This window comes from Phyllostomus discolor, chromosome 4, assembly GCF_004126475.2.
Source record: "Phyllostomus discolor isolate MPI-MPIP mPhyDis1 chromosome 4, mPhyDis1.pri.v3, whole genome shotgun sequence".
Taxonomy (NCBI): domain Eukaryota; kingdom Metazoa; phylum Chordata; class Mammalia; order Chiroptera; family Phyllostomidae; genus Phyllostomus; species Phyllostomus discolor.
Genome location: NC_040906.2, coordinates 17,762,684 through 17,778,866, shown reverse-complemented (window position 1 = coordinate 17,778,866; position 16,183 = coordinate 17,762,684). Strand labels below are relative to the sequence as shown.

Here is a 16,183-nt window from a genome sequence, read left to right as displayed (position 1 = left end):
CCTTTAGTGTCCTTGTCAATTAACAAAAAAAGGCTCATATGTTGAAAGTATGCTGTGAAAATGAAATAAGAATATAAAAAGTGTGGTGCACTTGACTCAGTGTCTCACACGTGACAAACTGTCGGTAAGTGCTGGCTGAGGTTATCCTAACTACATATCTTACTTTAGTGTTCTTTTTTAACGGTATAATGGGAGTGACTAAGCATAACCCCATCTGGGTGAAAGTATTTGCTTTTAAATGATATTTTCATTTTAATATACTTGGGCAGATGACTTACTAGGTAAAACTGTTAATAAAATAATAGCATGCCCAATGCTTGACATTTGAATGAAGTATGCTTTATGCGGGGTCAACATTTTAATTGAATTAATTTCTCCAGCAGTGACTTTAAATTTTCATAGCCAGCCTCCTCAAAGTCAAATAAACATAATTGCAAAAAAGTGAAAGCAGAAATTATGAAAGTATTCTTAAATTGAAATAGACTTGTCTGGTCCTTCAAAGACTGATTTGAGCACCAATATGTGGATAGTGCATTGAATATGAGAGAGGCCATGATGAAGAAAAATAGTTCACCGCTCTTCAGGAACTCAGAGTGTAATGGGAAGAGCGGGACACACACAGAGATGATTTATAATGGAAATACCTCTGCAGAGGCACGCACACAATGCCTTCCTAATGGAGGACAGGATAATTAGTGCTGCCAGAGGCTGCCCGGGAAGGTTCCCCTAAAGAGACTACAGGAGTGTAGACTACATGAGGAAGAGAGGTGGAGGCATTGGGGGCTGGATTATGAAATGCTTTGGGGATCAGTGAAGGAGTTCACATGTAATCCTACAGATTATGGGAAACCAGTCTGGGTTTACAAGCAAGGGAGTGACAGATCAGCTTTGCAACAAAGGATGCTAAAGGAAACATTCCCTCTTGGTTTGCTGGCATTGTATTTAAATACTTACATTGAGAAGCTTACCCATGTGAAGCAAGCAGGCTCCTGGGGTCCCATGTGGGTGAGAGGACAGAAGCCTGTTCCTTTTCCCCACCACCCCACCATCTCTCACAGAGAACACTGAAGGGATGTGGGCCCAATTGTTTTTCATGTATGTTCCTTACTCATATGTAAAAATGTACCATGGAATTCTTGTACATCACACATTCTACAGGCAAAAAGACTAAGAAGACAGCACTAGAATTCTGATTTCAAAAACGATACCAACAATCCTCCCATCGAGATCCAATCACAGTAATTTCTGTATTGTGGAATCAAGCGTTGTCTCTCCTTTTTCTTCTCCAGGAATAAACTACCTCCTGAGAAACTTCACTGCATTTCAGAGGCTTACCCAGAATACAGATGCTTGGTTTTCATGCCTGCATGCCAGCCTCTCTTCCATTTCCCTTTCATTTGTTTATTCACCCATTTAACCAACAAATATTAATTGAATGCCACAAATATTTATTGTGCGTGTAGGTACTGGTGGGAACAGGAGGAAGATAAAATAGACCTTCTGTATTCATAGAGCTTCATGTCCAGTGAGGGAGAGAAATACTAAATACACAATCAAACAAAAGTGGAATTACTGTTGTCTCAAGGCAGCCCGGGCTTCCTTGCCTGCTGAGAGGCAGATAAGATGGGCTGAAACATCCAGACCCGTGTTCTCTGGGATCAGAAGCTCCATTCCGCATGCGTCTGGGAGCCCCCCCCTTCTCTGTGGTGAAACAGTCATTGTTCAGCACCCCTTTAAGAAGACACCCCTTGCTCAGTTTCCACTAGATGCTCATTCACACACAGCCTCTGTAAATGTGGCTGGCTTTAATGAAGATTTATGGGTAATGAGCACAGTCCACAGCATAGCTGCACAACAGATGAAAGCCAAAACACATTTGGATGTTCGTGGGTTAGAAGTCCATTCAACCTCTCCACTTCCTCACTAGACTTTCTTCTCTCTCCAGTACTCAGCCTTCCATCCCCTCACTGGTTCCTCCTTCCTCCCCTTCTTTTCTCTCCTTTCCCTTTGCTTCCCACCCTATCATTGCTCAGAAGCCAGCAACCAACCAACAGCCGCAATAATGAACACAATGAACAATAAACATCCCATCCTTATTCCTTCATGGAGCCTGACCTTCCTTTCTTCATTTCCTTCCTTCCTTCCCTTCCTTCCTCCTTCCTTCCTTCCTTCCCTCCCATCCATTCTTCTTTCTTTCTCTCTCTTCTCTTTCTTCCCCCTCCTCCCTCCTCCTCTCCCTCCTCCTTCCTTCCCTCCTTCTTCTTCTTCCTTCCTTCCTTCCTTCCTTCCTTCCTTCCTTCCTTCCTTCCTTCCTTCCTTCCTTCCTTCCTTCCTTCCTTCCTTCCTTCCTTTTCTTTCTTTCTTTCTTTCTTTCTTTCTTTCTTTCTTTCTTTCTTTCTTTCTTTCTTTCTTTCTTTCTTTCTTTCATCTTTCTTCCTCCTTCTTTTTCTTTTTTGTCGGTTGGGATCCTGAACACACTTATCCTCTTAGAGTTACACCTTCTACTCCAAAGGTTTATTTATGTATTATACTCAACAAAGATATTTTCTATCCCAAGAGAAATTTTGTTGCCAACTGTCGAGATATACAAGTATACTGTTAGTCTGGATATATCCCAAATGAGGATGCACGCTCTGATAGAAAAGTGTGAGGTACAGTAAGCACAGTAGTAGAATGAAGTGGGGGATGGAATTGAAACTGAGAACACAGGGAAGAAAAGCTTCTCAGAGAAAGAGTGACATTTCTGAAGACTGTTAGCTAGGAATAAAGAGTGGGGGAACAGCATTTCAAGTGGGAGGAACAACATAAGCGAAGGTCTGGAGATGGGAAGGAGCTTGGTACTGCTCTGGAAAAACTGCAGAAAGGCCGGAATGGCTAGACGCTAAGGAGGGAGGGAAGAATGAAGGGGATGCGAGTGGGGAAAGGGGTGAGAGCAGGAGCAGATCACATGGGACCTTGTCAGCCGTGCGGCTCCAGTTTTTAGGTTCCTGGTTCTTCCCTAACCAATGAAATGCCTTCATGAATTGTTTCTTTTTCTGAACCTCGAGTTTATTAATGTTCAAAACAAAAACACTTGTGCCAAAACCGGCAAACTTATACACGCACACACACAAACAAATGTTACATAAAACACCTTCCCCGAGGGCCATATTATTTGGCATTATTATGAAGTCAGCCTGATAGCCATAAAGATAATTCTGGGTCAGCTGGGCAATTAGCTGAAAATTATCTTCATATTCACTTTTCCTCCACAGGAGTCTTTCCTGCAGAGAGACCCAGAATAGGAAGCTTTTTGTGAGAGCTTAAAAAAAAAATGACCTTGCCTGCCAGCAGCACATAGATTCCACATCAGTTTTTGGGATTTGTATCTGCCCAGCTGACACACCCATTCTTCTCTGAAGAGCAAGCAGCTTCTTGCTCTACCTGATGCCTTCCTATTGTCGAGGCACGGCAGGAAGTCCTGTTCTTCTACGAACTTCTTCTAAGAAGTTCTTCTAAGTCCTGTTTCTAAGTCCTTCTAAGGACTTCTTCTAAGTCCTGTTTACCACCAGGGTAAACTGCCCTCCTCCGGCATTCTTGTAGAAAGCCATTTGGGGGTGTTGATTCAGTATGTCTGCAAGTATTTACAGGTACAGAAAGTGACATATTCTTTGTGGACACTGTGCCCATGGCTTCCTGCCGATGCTAATCTGGCCCTTAGCACTTCACACATCACAGTAGATACATGTATTCATGAGGATGTTCATTCTGATATTCTCTGGAAATATTTTGTTTGCTCTCCCAGTTCTACCTATCCCAAGCTACCTTACTTTTCTTTTCCACTCTTAGTTTTCATCCACTAATGACCATGCTTTTTCAGCTCTCTTTTTTATTGAAAGTAATAAATTAAGACATTTATCTGCAGGTGGTTCATTTTGGCATAAAAGTCGCCACCATACACATTAGCATGCTCACAGTGTTGAGTCTAGAGGAGTTCATTTCAGTAGCAACAACATTCAGTGGCCTTAGAAAGCAAACTTTCTGCTTAAAGTTACTTGTTAGTCTTACACAATTGTAAGTTTCTATATAGTACAATACTTCAAAATTAAGATATTTTAGGGAAGTAGTATCTTCAAGGAAGGGATGTTTTCTGCAGTTCTTCCTCAAAATGAAGATGTTGGCTTTGCTGAGACCAGCTTGCTGGAGATGCCAAGACTACAACCGGTCGTCCTGTGAGTCAATGCTTATGGTGGAAGCCTGGCTACTGGTATCAGCAGTTTCATAGGATTTCTGGTCTTTGGCAAAGTTGATGAAAACCTGGTTTTTTCAAGGGAAATAAAGGCATTAGTGCTTGATAAGCAAAAGGAAGAAATTAGGTTCACTTACACACACACACACACACACACACACACACATGCATCCTTGCACTCACATGGCCCATAAAACCAAATAAAAATATTAAGTTTTATAGGCCATGCTAACACTTATATACACACTCTCACTAGAGGTCCTTCCTTTAGGAATTCAAATTTAATTGGAGTTTGAAAATAATACTTGTATCTATAACCATAATTACATTTATAATCATAAAAAATCCAACATAATAATTGAATAGCTATAGCCACTTTATCATCAATATCTCTATGAAGTATAAACAAGGAGCCCCACTCAAGCCCTTATCAAATGCCTGTATGGTGCTGTGGAGGGGAATTTCACTCATTTCAGGAGTTAATGAATTAAAATAAAATTTGCATAGGAATTTCACATTAACTTTATGCTCAGGAAGCCAATTAGTTAACGGGCAGATCTTTATCACTTTGCTTAAATTATTAAATCTATCGGTCATCAATTCATCCAGAAAATATTGAGAGTCTGTTTTGTGCTGGACATGTGCTGGTAGTTAGTTATAAGCCAAAGGCTAGATATTCCGTATTAGAAAAGAAATACTTGTCTAAAGCCCCTACAGAATATCATCCATAAGGTGCAGCACCATATATTGGTTTGAAGGCCCCAAAGGCCTCACTTTCAAGCCCGTTTTAGTGAGATGTGATTAAATGCCCCATACAACAGGTTGGTTGAGCCAAACAAAATTAATGCAGTGCAAAGGGTATGTAGGATGCCCAAGGAAGCCTCGAGTTGCTGAACATAAACGTAATTAAGACGTGACGCGACTAAAACAGAAGAATTCCACCTTTGCCACTTCGGTTTCCTGAATCTAGCTGATCTAAAACTCTGGCACCAAACTCTCTCTAGACACCCCATCGTACTCTAACCCAGGAAGCCCATCAATAGAAATGCTGTATAAGAAACCCATCAAGGAGAAAATAAGGAAAGTGTTTGGTTTTGCAGGTGAAAGTAATGTTCTGTTGCTTTACACATACATAGAACTTGATGGATACAGATATCTTGTAGAAAGGAAAAAAATCTTCTTGTGTCTCTTAAAAATAGTTACCATAATACTTTTAATATTTTTCCCTAACATCCCAAAATGTGGTTAGACATAAATGAAGCTAAATTTTTCAGGTAGAAGCTTAGACATTCCTTCAACTAAAAGCAGATGGAATGTCACTGAAAAGACAAACAGAATGTGCCATAATTAATGTGATGTTGTGCACATGCTTACCTCTTCCAGAGTAGTCTGGCTCACTAAGAAGTTCGTGATATTTAAAGCAGCCTTGTTGGTTTCCAGCAGATCAAAAATGTTTGCTACTCCTCCTGCTGTGACTGGCACATGATACTCGAGCATGCTGAGGTGCTGATCCTGAGGGAACCAAAAGAAAAATGTATTTTGCAATGTCAGGTAACATAGACTTGACGAGTCAATACTTGAGCAAAAGCCAAGGAAAACACTGAAATTCATTCCGCTGAAAACGACACTACAGTGTAAATAATGGGTATGTTTTTGAAACTAACAGCTTGCAAAGATGAGATGAAAAGTTTTATGAATGTCAAAGAGAAAACAAATTAAAAAGGTAATGAAAATTCCAAAGCACTCTATGTTGATTTGCATTTATAGAGTCATTATAGTCTTTCCTGTAAAAAAAAGTTCCGTGGAATAGTGTTTCAGATGTCAGATTATCCTCTCAGCTCCCGTAAACTTTTTCAGAGATTACTTTCAGAAATTTCTTTTTTTTTAATGCTAGAATTCTTCCAAAAGGCCAAGAATTAGCAGCTCAATTTGTATTGGCTAAAGAGGCTAGATCTCCACAGCACTGTCTAGGAAAAACCTCATTGAAATAACACTACATTTTTTTATAACTCACTGTAAAATTCTCTTCAATTCCTTTATGTTAGGCCATACATCTACTTAGTAATCTATTCTTATTTCTTTGGAGTATCTTTAACATGTTGCTTTTTTGCATACTTGATCAGTCATCATATCCCATATATTTTTCCTCTAAAACAACTTTCAAGTTTAACCCTTCCTCTCTATGGGTACCATCAATATCTTAACCGGCGACTCTTCATTCTGCATCTGAATTACGCCAACAGCCTCTTCAGAAGCCTAGAAACCACATACACCTATATACTGTATTTTACCATGTATAATGCACACTTTTTGCCCAAATTTTTGAGGGGAAAATATGGATACGCATTATACATGGGTAGTACTAGTTCTATATTATATAAATGTCTTTAATTCTTTTATTTATGTTCATGCATTAAAAGTGTAACTCTAGAAAGCAATAACAATATCTGTATGCAAAATAGTACCCTGAAATATGATCATCAGTTTTGTTTCTAAAATTAAATGAATAAAAATTGAATTAAAAAACTAAAATGAAAGATTTTTTTTCCTGAAAGTTTGGGCCAAAAACATGGGGGTGTGTATTATACACAGGAGTACATTATACTCAGCAAAATACGGTATTGCCCCAAATCAGCCAGGGTAATCTTCCCAAAACACTAGTTGAGTCAGGATGTTTTCTTGCTCCATAGTCTACGACGTGAAGCTATATGGGTTAAACCAAGACTGTGTGTTTCAGCCTGGTAGTCAAGACTTTGGTTGCCGGAAACGCCTCCTCTCACAGCTGTGCTCACCAGGTAGCCCCTCTCCTTGACTTATTTCCACATCACACCTGTCACTGCGGTCAGGCTCTTAATGATTTTTACTCCCCAGTAGTTTTTCTTACTATTTTCCTTCTAGATATCTAGAAACCACCACGCACTTGTGAAGAATGGTCTGCTTAGGAGAACTGAGACCTTTATCATCACTGCATTTGTCTTGCTCGGCCTGGTCCCATGAGAACAGACAAGGGCCAATGTGATCATATTGCTCAGTGAATGAGCAGAAAACTTCAATCCAGAAAGTTGCTGGAAGGAAAAGCACTGTGACCAAGGCAATTTGTACAAGGAAAATATCCTTTAAATTTTTAAATTTTATTTTAATTTAGATGATGAGAAATGGGCTTTGATAAGAATCATAAAAGCTATTACTTCCTGAAGAAGTTAGACAAAGCTTGGGAGGTTGAGGCAAAAGTATTTGGCAGAGATAAAATAATTGTTTTTTAAAAACACACTCTATTTTACCGTCTCTAACCACTTCATGTCACTATGGTGCCTTAAAGAAGTATCTTTGTGGACATTTTATCATTTATTTCTCACACCAGGCTTGTGACATAGACGTCACTATTGCTATTTTATACATGAGAAAACAAGGCTCAGAGACTTTAAGTGTCTTGCTGAAAGTCATACAGGGAGAGCTTGATTCAACTCAAGACTTCTAATTTCTTTTCACCATTCCATAGGTGATTTCCTTTCAAAACAGTCATTGGCTATAATCACCTTGTACAAATTACCTGCCTATCAAAGATGTTATAAAATGATACCATTTTTGTTATATAATGATACACTTATTTTATTTTAAGTTTGTACTATGTGACATATATGGCCATATATTCATATGTGTCCATCCTATGGAACTGTATAGGTAAGATGAAATTAACTGAACAATGTCTCAACTGGTGTGGCTTTTAAGAACTTGATTTTCAAGCAGTTCTGCTCAAACTTTCATGGGCTTATCTTTCAGATGAGGGGAGAAAAGTTGATAATCTCTTCTGGCTATGATATTCTGGAACTCTGTAATTTTTTTTTCTCAGAAGAAACATACTTGTTCATATAACTGAAATACTAATACAGTATGGTCATAAAGCCTTTGCATGGGAGAAATAAATAAAGGTATATAAAAAACAACATTACCTTCAATAGTTACAGAAATATAACTTTTGTAATTATATTTGGAGATATTTAAAGATTCTATTTAAAGAATAGAATAATTTGAAGTTCCAGTTTTTTTTATACCAAGTGTGCTTCAGAGTATCTTATGCATCTTTAACTAACAGCTATATTACGATTACTAATAAAGCTATGGTCACATTGCAAATGGCTAACATCCACTACGATACAAGACTATCAAAACCAGTCAACATGAAGAGGCAGGCTAATCTCTTACTTTTAAGTATGTTTTTGGAAAGTGCAGTTGCATGAACCTTGTGAGGGCCTCCATGCTAACTTTGGTATTCTTCACATGAACCTTGACGGTAAATCCTCGCCCAAACCTAGAAAGAAAAAGTGCAAAACACTGTAAGTTACATTTTGCTGAAATCGGTCCCCTGGGATTCTAGATAATGAAACAGGACCCAAGCTAACCATTACAGTCCTTTTCTTATATAAAGACTGTTATTTTGTCATAAAACTTCAGGGCATGCTGCAAACTGGAAAGAGTGCACTGCCATGGTTTTTTAAAAACGTATGTCTACCACTCTATAAAGTCAGGCTCTTGGGACAAAAGCTGCATTTGAAAGGAAATACAAATTCTTGGCTTGCTTTGACATCCGTGAATCGACAGTTGATGTCAATTTCTGGGATTAAACACTTCATAATTTAAAGCAAACAAGGTATCGACAGGCAAGTCATTGGAGATTTGGCGTCAATGGTAATGATTGACGTCACTGGGTTTTAAACATAAATAAAAAAATTGATATACTAGCTAATTGTTAGCACCAAGGGTAGAGTTTGTGAATGAGTCAGAAAACATTTTTTGTGAACAACACTATGAGGCTTCATCTATTCTTTTTTGTCACCTTGGTCAATAATATTGTATAAGAAAGACAATTGTACAGATAAAGGTATAACGTCATGAAATTTGGAGATAAATTCACATGCAGTCTGGCAAATATAAATTATTAATTTAATTGTAATTTGTTAATATGATATATATGCACATTTTCCCAATGTATCTTGATTAAAAGGTTTTGAATGTGATAAAAATGTTAAATACCTTCCTGAAAGCCTGTGCAAATGGCCAGTAAACATGCTAGATAAAAACACCTAAGCCTTCACGTACCCGTCAAGGTCTAACATGTTATTGAGTAAACCCGTGAAACTGCTTCTTGATGATGTTTTGGTTGTGGACTAATTTTTTTTACAGCTTTCAGGCCTGGTAGGTTTGGGGGTTGTTGACTAAAAAGACACCTGACTCGCACTAAGATCATTTAACTTTAATCCGATTCAGTGATGAGCTTCTCCATTCCTGTTTTACTACACATCGCGGGGTCGGCTGCTGAGGCGATCCCTGAAGGAGGGCAGAGTGCCACCGGATGGGTCACCCTACACTGTGTGTTACACAGCGCTTTAGTTCTTCACCTGCTCTTGATGTGCTGCAGAGACCCAATGCACTGGAACCTCCCGTTCACCATAATGGCCAGCCTGGTGCAGAGAGCTTCACATTCTTCCATGCTGAAAGACAGCACAATCACATCAGAATTCCGGGCACAGAAAATCGGGTTTCAGTTCATGAACAGGAGCTTAACTATTTCACTGTGGCACTTCACACATACTCTTGTAGTTCCTGAATATGGCTCTCCCCTTGAAGAACGAAAACCACTTTTAACATAAACTAAATGTCTTCACGTAGGGCTTATTATAACTCCTCCTGAGGCCCGAGGCATTCTCTCTCACTTGGAATGCCTTCTTCACGAAGCACATTATTCTTTCAAGCTCCTTCAAGCTTTGACTCAAGCAAGACCTACATTTCCCAAGAAATGTTCCCAAAATAATACTGAGTCCTTTTCATTATGCTTCATAATCCATACTCGGTTGATTTTTATGATTTTGTATTTAAAACTAGTTAACCTGCATGTGATTATATACTTTCTAATTTCATAGACTGTGATGACTGGAGGAATCTTTAGTATCACTCTATCCATTTCATCCAAAAGTTTATGAAAATTAAATAAATGATTATCTCCAGAACATATAGTGATATAGTGTGTTAGGGCAAGGTTAGCATAGAAACAAACCTCTTCATTATAAACAAATCTAATATTTTTTCTGTGATATGATAATGACCATAAAAGGATGAACTTTGTACAGGGTCACCTTATGAGAAAAGCATGGATAAAATATTCCAGTAGCTTTTCTACTTAACGGACTGAAAGGGTCTCCTTCAAGAAGGAGGTCTGTGAGCTGGATCATAAAGGACTGGTAACCTTAGAACTTGGAGGACTTTGTGGAAAGATCATTTCCAGGGCATGGGGGCAGGAAAGGTCAAGGTATAGGGAGTCCCAAAGCATTGGAATCCCAATGCATTTGCTATCAGCCAGTCCGAATGCCTTGGGATTCCATACCCAAGGCACTCGGACTGGCTGATAGAAGAGGGCATCACAGGGGAACAAGGGTAGAAATTTAGATAATGAAAGTCCCTGTTCACCAAGTTGAAAGATGCTGAACACGTTGTGGTACACAATGGGGAGTCATAGCTGAGTTTTGAGGGCCCTAAATCATAAGAAATCTGTTTATAAAAAGATTCCTTAGGCCCTGCCTCACCTCAGGAGCTGGATTCTCACAGTGTAACCTGCCTGACTTGTTCCTAAGACTATAAGCATAAAATGCTTTCACCTGACTCTGGACATTCATCATCAAATATATTACATGGGAATTACCTTTTCCCATTTATCATCCTAGAACGGTGCCGACTGACCTTAAAGTTCCCACACGCAGTTTACCTGTGAGATGTGAGGATGACGGAACATTTATTCTGCACTTCTTCTGAAATGATCTTCCAGAGGTGCCGTTTCGACTTAGGGTCCATCCCAGAGCTTGGCTCATCCTTAGTAGAAAGTTGCAAGAAAAATGTATCAAATTAATTAATCTCTGATGAGCTTCTTAACATAAATCACGACATCTCCCTTCCCTAGAATAAAAAATCGCTTTGCAAAGCCCTGTGACTAACTTGTTTTATACTTAATAGACTCCTTTCTGCTGCTGTCAAAAAGCTCAGAATCAATCATTTAAAATTGTCAATCTGTTTTAAAAAGTGTCTCATTGAAGCTGACATCCTGTTACTTTACACTTGTCTCATAGTTCTCCGGAAAAAATTCTGCTTCAATTACTGACAGAGCAGAGTTTTTACAGTTAATGCTGCATTGTCACATATGTATTTGAAGCTACGGCAACAAGATAGCAGACCCGTGGCTGTGGGTGATAATCCAGTGCATGAAGTGGAAAGAACACAATCTGATTATTCAGTTAATATATTTGATGGGGACTTTTAGTTTTATGTCATTAATTGAAATTTCATACTCCTTGGGGAAATAAGCATGAGATTTACAGAAACTACCAAGTAGAAAGATGCAAATTATATTTCAAAAGTAAATGATGTCTCAAAATGTGTTCAGACATAAAATTAAAAATGTAGCAATGGATAATCTAAGCGAGCAATAATAGGTCCTAATAGATGATTAAACAAGCAAATTGGGGGTCAAGATTAGGTAAAAATTAAAAATATGTATCTGTAATGGAAAGTATTATATGGGACCACCAGAGGCTTGTTTTTTATTGTAAGGGCTTAAAATTAAATTTAAAGAAAGAAATGAGTGGTAATATGGGGAAACAGGAAAGGTTATACTGTTACAGATTCTATTTTTGAAGATGATAGCATATGTAGCAAACACATATAAAACAAAATAATAAAACAAAATAATGATATCTTTACTGAAATAGCCTGTATTTCAGTGAGGCTGATTAACATATAACATTTGCATAGCGCTTTTAACTTTTTGAAGTACTTTACATCTGTTATCTCACAGGAGTGCCTAAGGATTTTGTTCAATTTAAGGGACACTTACACAATAAAATTCCATTACAAGCATCGATTGGCACGGATATAACACATTACAAGCTGGTATTATAGAAAGATGGCTGTGCATCACTCTATCTGGGCTGTTTACATGAATTGATCCTCTGCATGGCTTAATCTCTGGAATAATGTGTGATTTATAAGTGGATTTTTATTGCATACAGTTAAGGCTCTTTTGGAGTTAGACGAAGGGGGTCTCCCAAAATAAGGGCAAGCTTATTTCTCTGAAATAAACACTTTTACAATAGTCGACCTGGGGGAAGAGTGTTACCCCTGTGTTTAATTTACATTTCCAGGTGATCAGTTTAATTTTCTAACTCTCACCTTAAAAAAAATTCACATAAAATGGCAGATAACTGATCACCTCCCAAGTTCGGCAGCTCATTATTTTAAGTAACAAGGGAATAAAATTTTAGCACAACACGTCATTTTAAAATGTGTCTTTCCTCCCTTCTGGAAGTTTAAAAACACGCTGGCTCACCTGATTCGTTACCAATAGAACTGCCTTCTGCAGTAACTGGGAATCACATTCTACCCTGTTCCCTTGGTGGCTCATTTGCATACCCTGAATTTGTTTCAGCGACTTCCCACTCCCAGCCAAATGTTTCCTCTGGAACCCACTGCAGCACGGCTCCAGATAGAAACATTTTGGAGGACCCATTCTTGTGGCAACACATTATTTGCTGATGTAAATCCCTTTAATGAGACAATACAGGGGAAATGCTTTGCAAAATCACTAGCACGTCGTGCGCTCGTTAGCGATGCCTATTCCAATAGTGAGAATGAAATGTTACACCCACAGCTGGGCGGGTGGCTCCAGTCCCCACAGCAGCTCGGGTCACCACGACGCTCTTACCAGCAGCAGGATGGAAGGCTTCCCTATCAAGGCCAGCGCGGTGGACAGCTTTCTTTTCGTGCCGTAGCTGCACATGGAGGTAGGTCTGTCCTTGTAGGGCATCAGGTGAAGTCTCCACAGGAGTTTATGAACCGTCTGTGGGGCGGAAAAGAGTGTTGTTAGGTCGACCTTCTCCTGCCAGAACCCTTAAAGCACTGAACAAAAATGAGCATAAAAGCTGTTTGTGAAAAGAAAGTTTTCTAGTGAAGAAATACCTAAAAAATTCAAGCACTTAAACTTAACATATATTTTATTTTTATGTTCACAGGTCCCCTTAAAATGAATAGTCATCTAAGAGATAAAAGCGGTTCTGTGGAGGCTCGTTTTCAAGCAGGATTTCCCCCCAAAAGGTGCGTGCGTGTGAGTGTGTGTGTGTGTTTGTGTTTACAGCTGCAGATGGTTCTCTCTGCTGTGTTACCACAGGATTTCCTCGTGAAGCATAAAAGAGCTAAAACAGAAACCAGCCTTTCTCAGGGCAGGTTTCCCATTGATTGTCCGCACTGTTGCATCTTTCTTCCTACTGAGGGGCGAGTGATTACAAACAATTTAAGCCTTTTTCAAACTGACCCAGTATCAGAATTTTAGCACATGAACTGAGGAATAAGGACCGCTTGTGGCTATTTTTGTACTTTAATAGCCCTGGCAAACAGAGGAATCCTAGGGGGATTTCAACAGGTCCCTGGGGTGGCAAAAATAGAGGAAACTACCCTCAGAGTTAACCATTCCATTACAAAAGCAAACAGTTGTGGGGAAGTACAAAGCCACATTTGAAAAACCAAATTGGAAGTTATTCTATCTTACTTGGGCATTTTGTAGTTACTTCCACGTTTCAGTACTTCTCTGGACTCAAAAGGGTGTACAGGCATCACCAGCCAATGCTCCACCCACAGCCAAGGTGAGTGCGATCCTTTATCGGATACTCCTTAAAAAGTTAACAGAACACACCCCTGAGCAGCTTCTCCAGCTGAGCTCATAGGTGTGTATACGATACACGCTATCAAGCTAATACTGTGTCCACTGTCATTGTTAGGAGGAAATGCCATAGTTTGCAGATGTCAACTTGATCTTGAGGGTGGGCAGGTGAGAAGCAGAAACAATATGGTATTCAGATAACCTAGGTTGCACCACTTATACTCACCTCTTTAATATCTTTCTCTGGAATTCCGTGTACCCTGGCATAAAAATACAAATGTTCTTCCACAGTTAATAGGTCATCTAAGGCATCTTCCTGAGGACAGTAGCCAACGAGGGAGCTGTGAGAGTCCACATGAGCCAGAGATCTAAATTGGGAGAATCAAAAACACAGATGAATTTCAAAAGGTGTTTCCCCCTCTGTCCCCTAACAATGGGAAGGCAGCTCTATTTTGGTCATGGTGACTGGTGATAAAAAGAGGTAAAATAATCCCACCATCACAGCCACACTTGAAGTTTTAAAAACCCCTACTTGCTGGAATAGCTGTTTTTTTTTACCTTCAGGTTTTAATAATGTAACCCTATAATAACATAAATGATCTTTAATTATTTTTCTCATTCAATTATATTGCTCTGGGTACATTAAAGCATTTGTTTTGCATACCCAGCCTTATTTCTGATTAGAATATTTCCGCTTGAAGGGATGATGTCTCCAGTCAGCATCTTGAAGATTGTAGTCTTTCCTGCTCCATTCACCCCGAGAAGGCCGAAGCACTGGTTAGTGGGAGGGAAAAGAAAAGATGTAAACCTTGTTTCAAACCAAAGACATGTTATTGTTGTGTCTCTTTCCTCCCTTTCCTTGGGTCAAATAAACTACGGAGAAAAATAAATCACTGGAAACAGTCATGGGTATTGTACTGCTCAGTTGGCATGTGATAAAACTCTCTAGTTTAAAAGAAAAGGGTGCTCAATTGTGAGTTGCAGAATGGTCACTGGGATGTAAAGTATAGCGAAGGGAATATAGTTAGTGATCTTGTAATAGCTACGTATGGTGCCAGGTGGGTACGAAGTTGGTCAGGGTGGCCACTTCATAAGTTATATAACGGTCTAATCACTGAGTTGTACACGTGAAACTAATCTACCGTATGCCAAATATAATGGAAGCAATTTTAAAACACATGGGTACTTATGTATCTTTTTCCTCTTTTCCCTTTATACATTTGCATGACATGATAAAATACCCAGGTAGGGTATGCTAACCTGACAAAGTCATTGCACTGACAGAATTCACATTAGTCACACAAACTTTAATCACGACTTCACTAAAAAAGCTACTGAAGCAATCATTTCTATATGCTGCTGAATAAATTTGATGCATTTTCTTCGCAATTAAGGGAAAGGCCCACATTCTCTTTCTCCTTCCCAGGCTGCCTTAATATCCCTTCTGTGAATAAACGTGGATGCAGTCCTGGTGCCTGCCTTCTGACAACCGATTTCTTCATGCTCTCCTGTGAAGAGGCCTGGAAACCAGAAGTTGAAGATAGCACCCTCCCCAGGCTGCCTGCCTGCCAGCCTACCCGAGGAGGGCAGTAACTTGGGGGGGTGCTCAGGACTTGGTGTATGATAAATCCCCTTTACCCAGAGGGAAGACTTTTAGGGTGAGTAACACATGGACCTGTGTACACCTTATATAGTGAATCCATCAAAAGATTCAGAGGCTGACTTTCGTGTTTCTAGAAAAAAAATTCAGGAAAGATAAAGATTTGTACTTGTCACTGTCACGCCAGTACGGAGGCAGTCAGACACAAAACACGGCTCCTCACCTCCCCAGCGGGGATGCCAATGCTGATGTTGTTTACAGCGATGATCTTCTTGTGGATGAGTTGGTAGGTCTTCGTGAGACGGTGGAGCTGGACCAGGTCTGAGTCGTCGGCACCGTTCTCGACTCTTAACCTCTCAGCCCGCACATCCTCATCTTCATCCATTGTCTCGATCACAGGTGAAGAACTGAATTTTCGGAAGAAGAGTCTGAAAAATGATCCCAGTGATTTGCATCGATGAGTTTGAAGTGGCACCATTCAATTCTGACATGTTTTAATGGGTTCTCACTTCACTAAAAGTGTGCTATCCCATACTCGATTTGTTTTAAATTTGTTATACATTATGATTCTCAAATAACTTAAAAATTAGTATAAGTGCAAAAAAAATAGTATAAAGTGCTTCTCACCCTATTCATTATACAATTTGAAAAACGGCGT

At 39.4% G+C, this 16,183-nt stretch overlaps 1 protein-coding gene across 1 annotated transcript in view; it reads right to left on the bottom strand.

Annotated features, from left to right (window-relative positions):
* Positions 1-3,525: 3,525 nt before the first annotated feature.
* ABCA12 (ATP binding cassette subfamily A member 12) overlaps positions 3,526-16,183 on the bottom strand; it is a 167,053-nt gene continuing 154,395 nt past the window's right edge. Inside the window, exons 45-53 of the mRNA XM_036022884.1 lie at positions 15,749-15,953; positions 14,590-14,699; positions 14,152-14,293; positions 12,975-13,109; positions 10,986-11,089; positions 9,625-9,717; positions 8,432-8,537; positions 5,603-5,740; positions 3,526-4,296 (exon numbers count right to left, since the gene is read on the bottom strand). Coding sequence (XP_035878777.1) covers positions 4,195-4,296; positions 5,603-5,740; positions 8,432-8,537; positions 9,625-9,717; positions 10,986-11,089; positions 12,975-13,109; positions 14,152-14,293; positions 14,590-14,699; positions 15,749-15,953 — 1,135 coding nt within the window. The 3' untranslated portion in view covers positions 3,526-4,194. The remainder of the gene's footprint in view (positions 4,297-5,602; positions 5,741-8,431; positions 8,538-9,624; positions 9,718-10,985; positions 11,090-12,974; positions 13,110-14,151; positions 14,294-14,589; positions 14,700-15,748; positions 15,954-16,183) is intronic.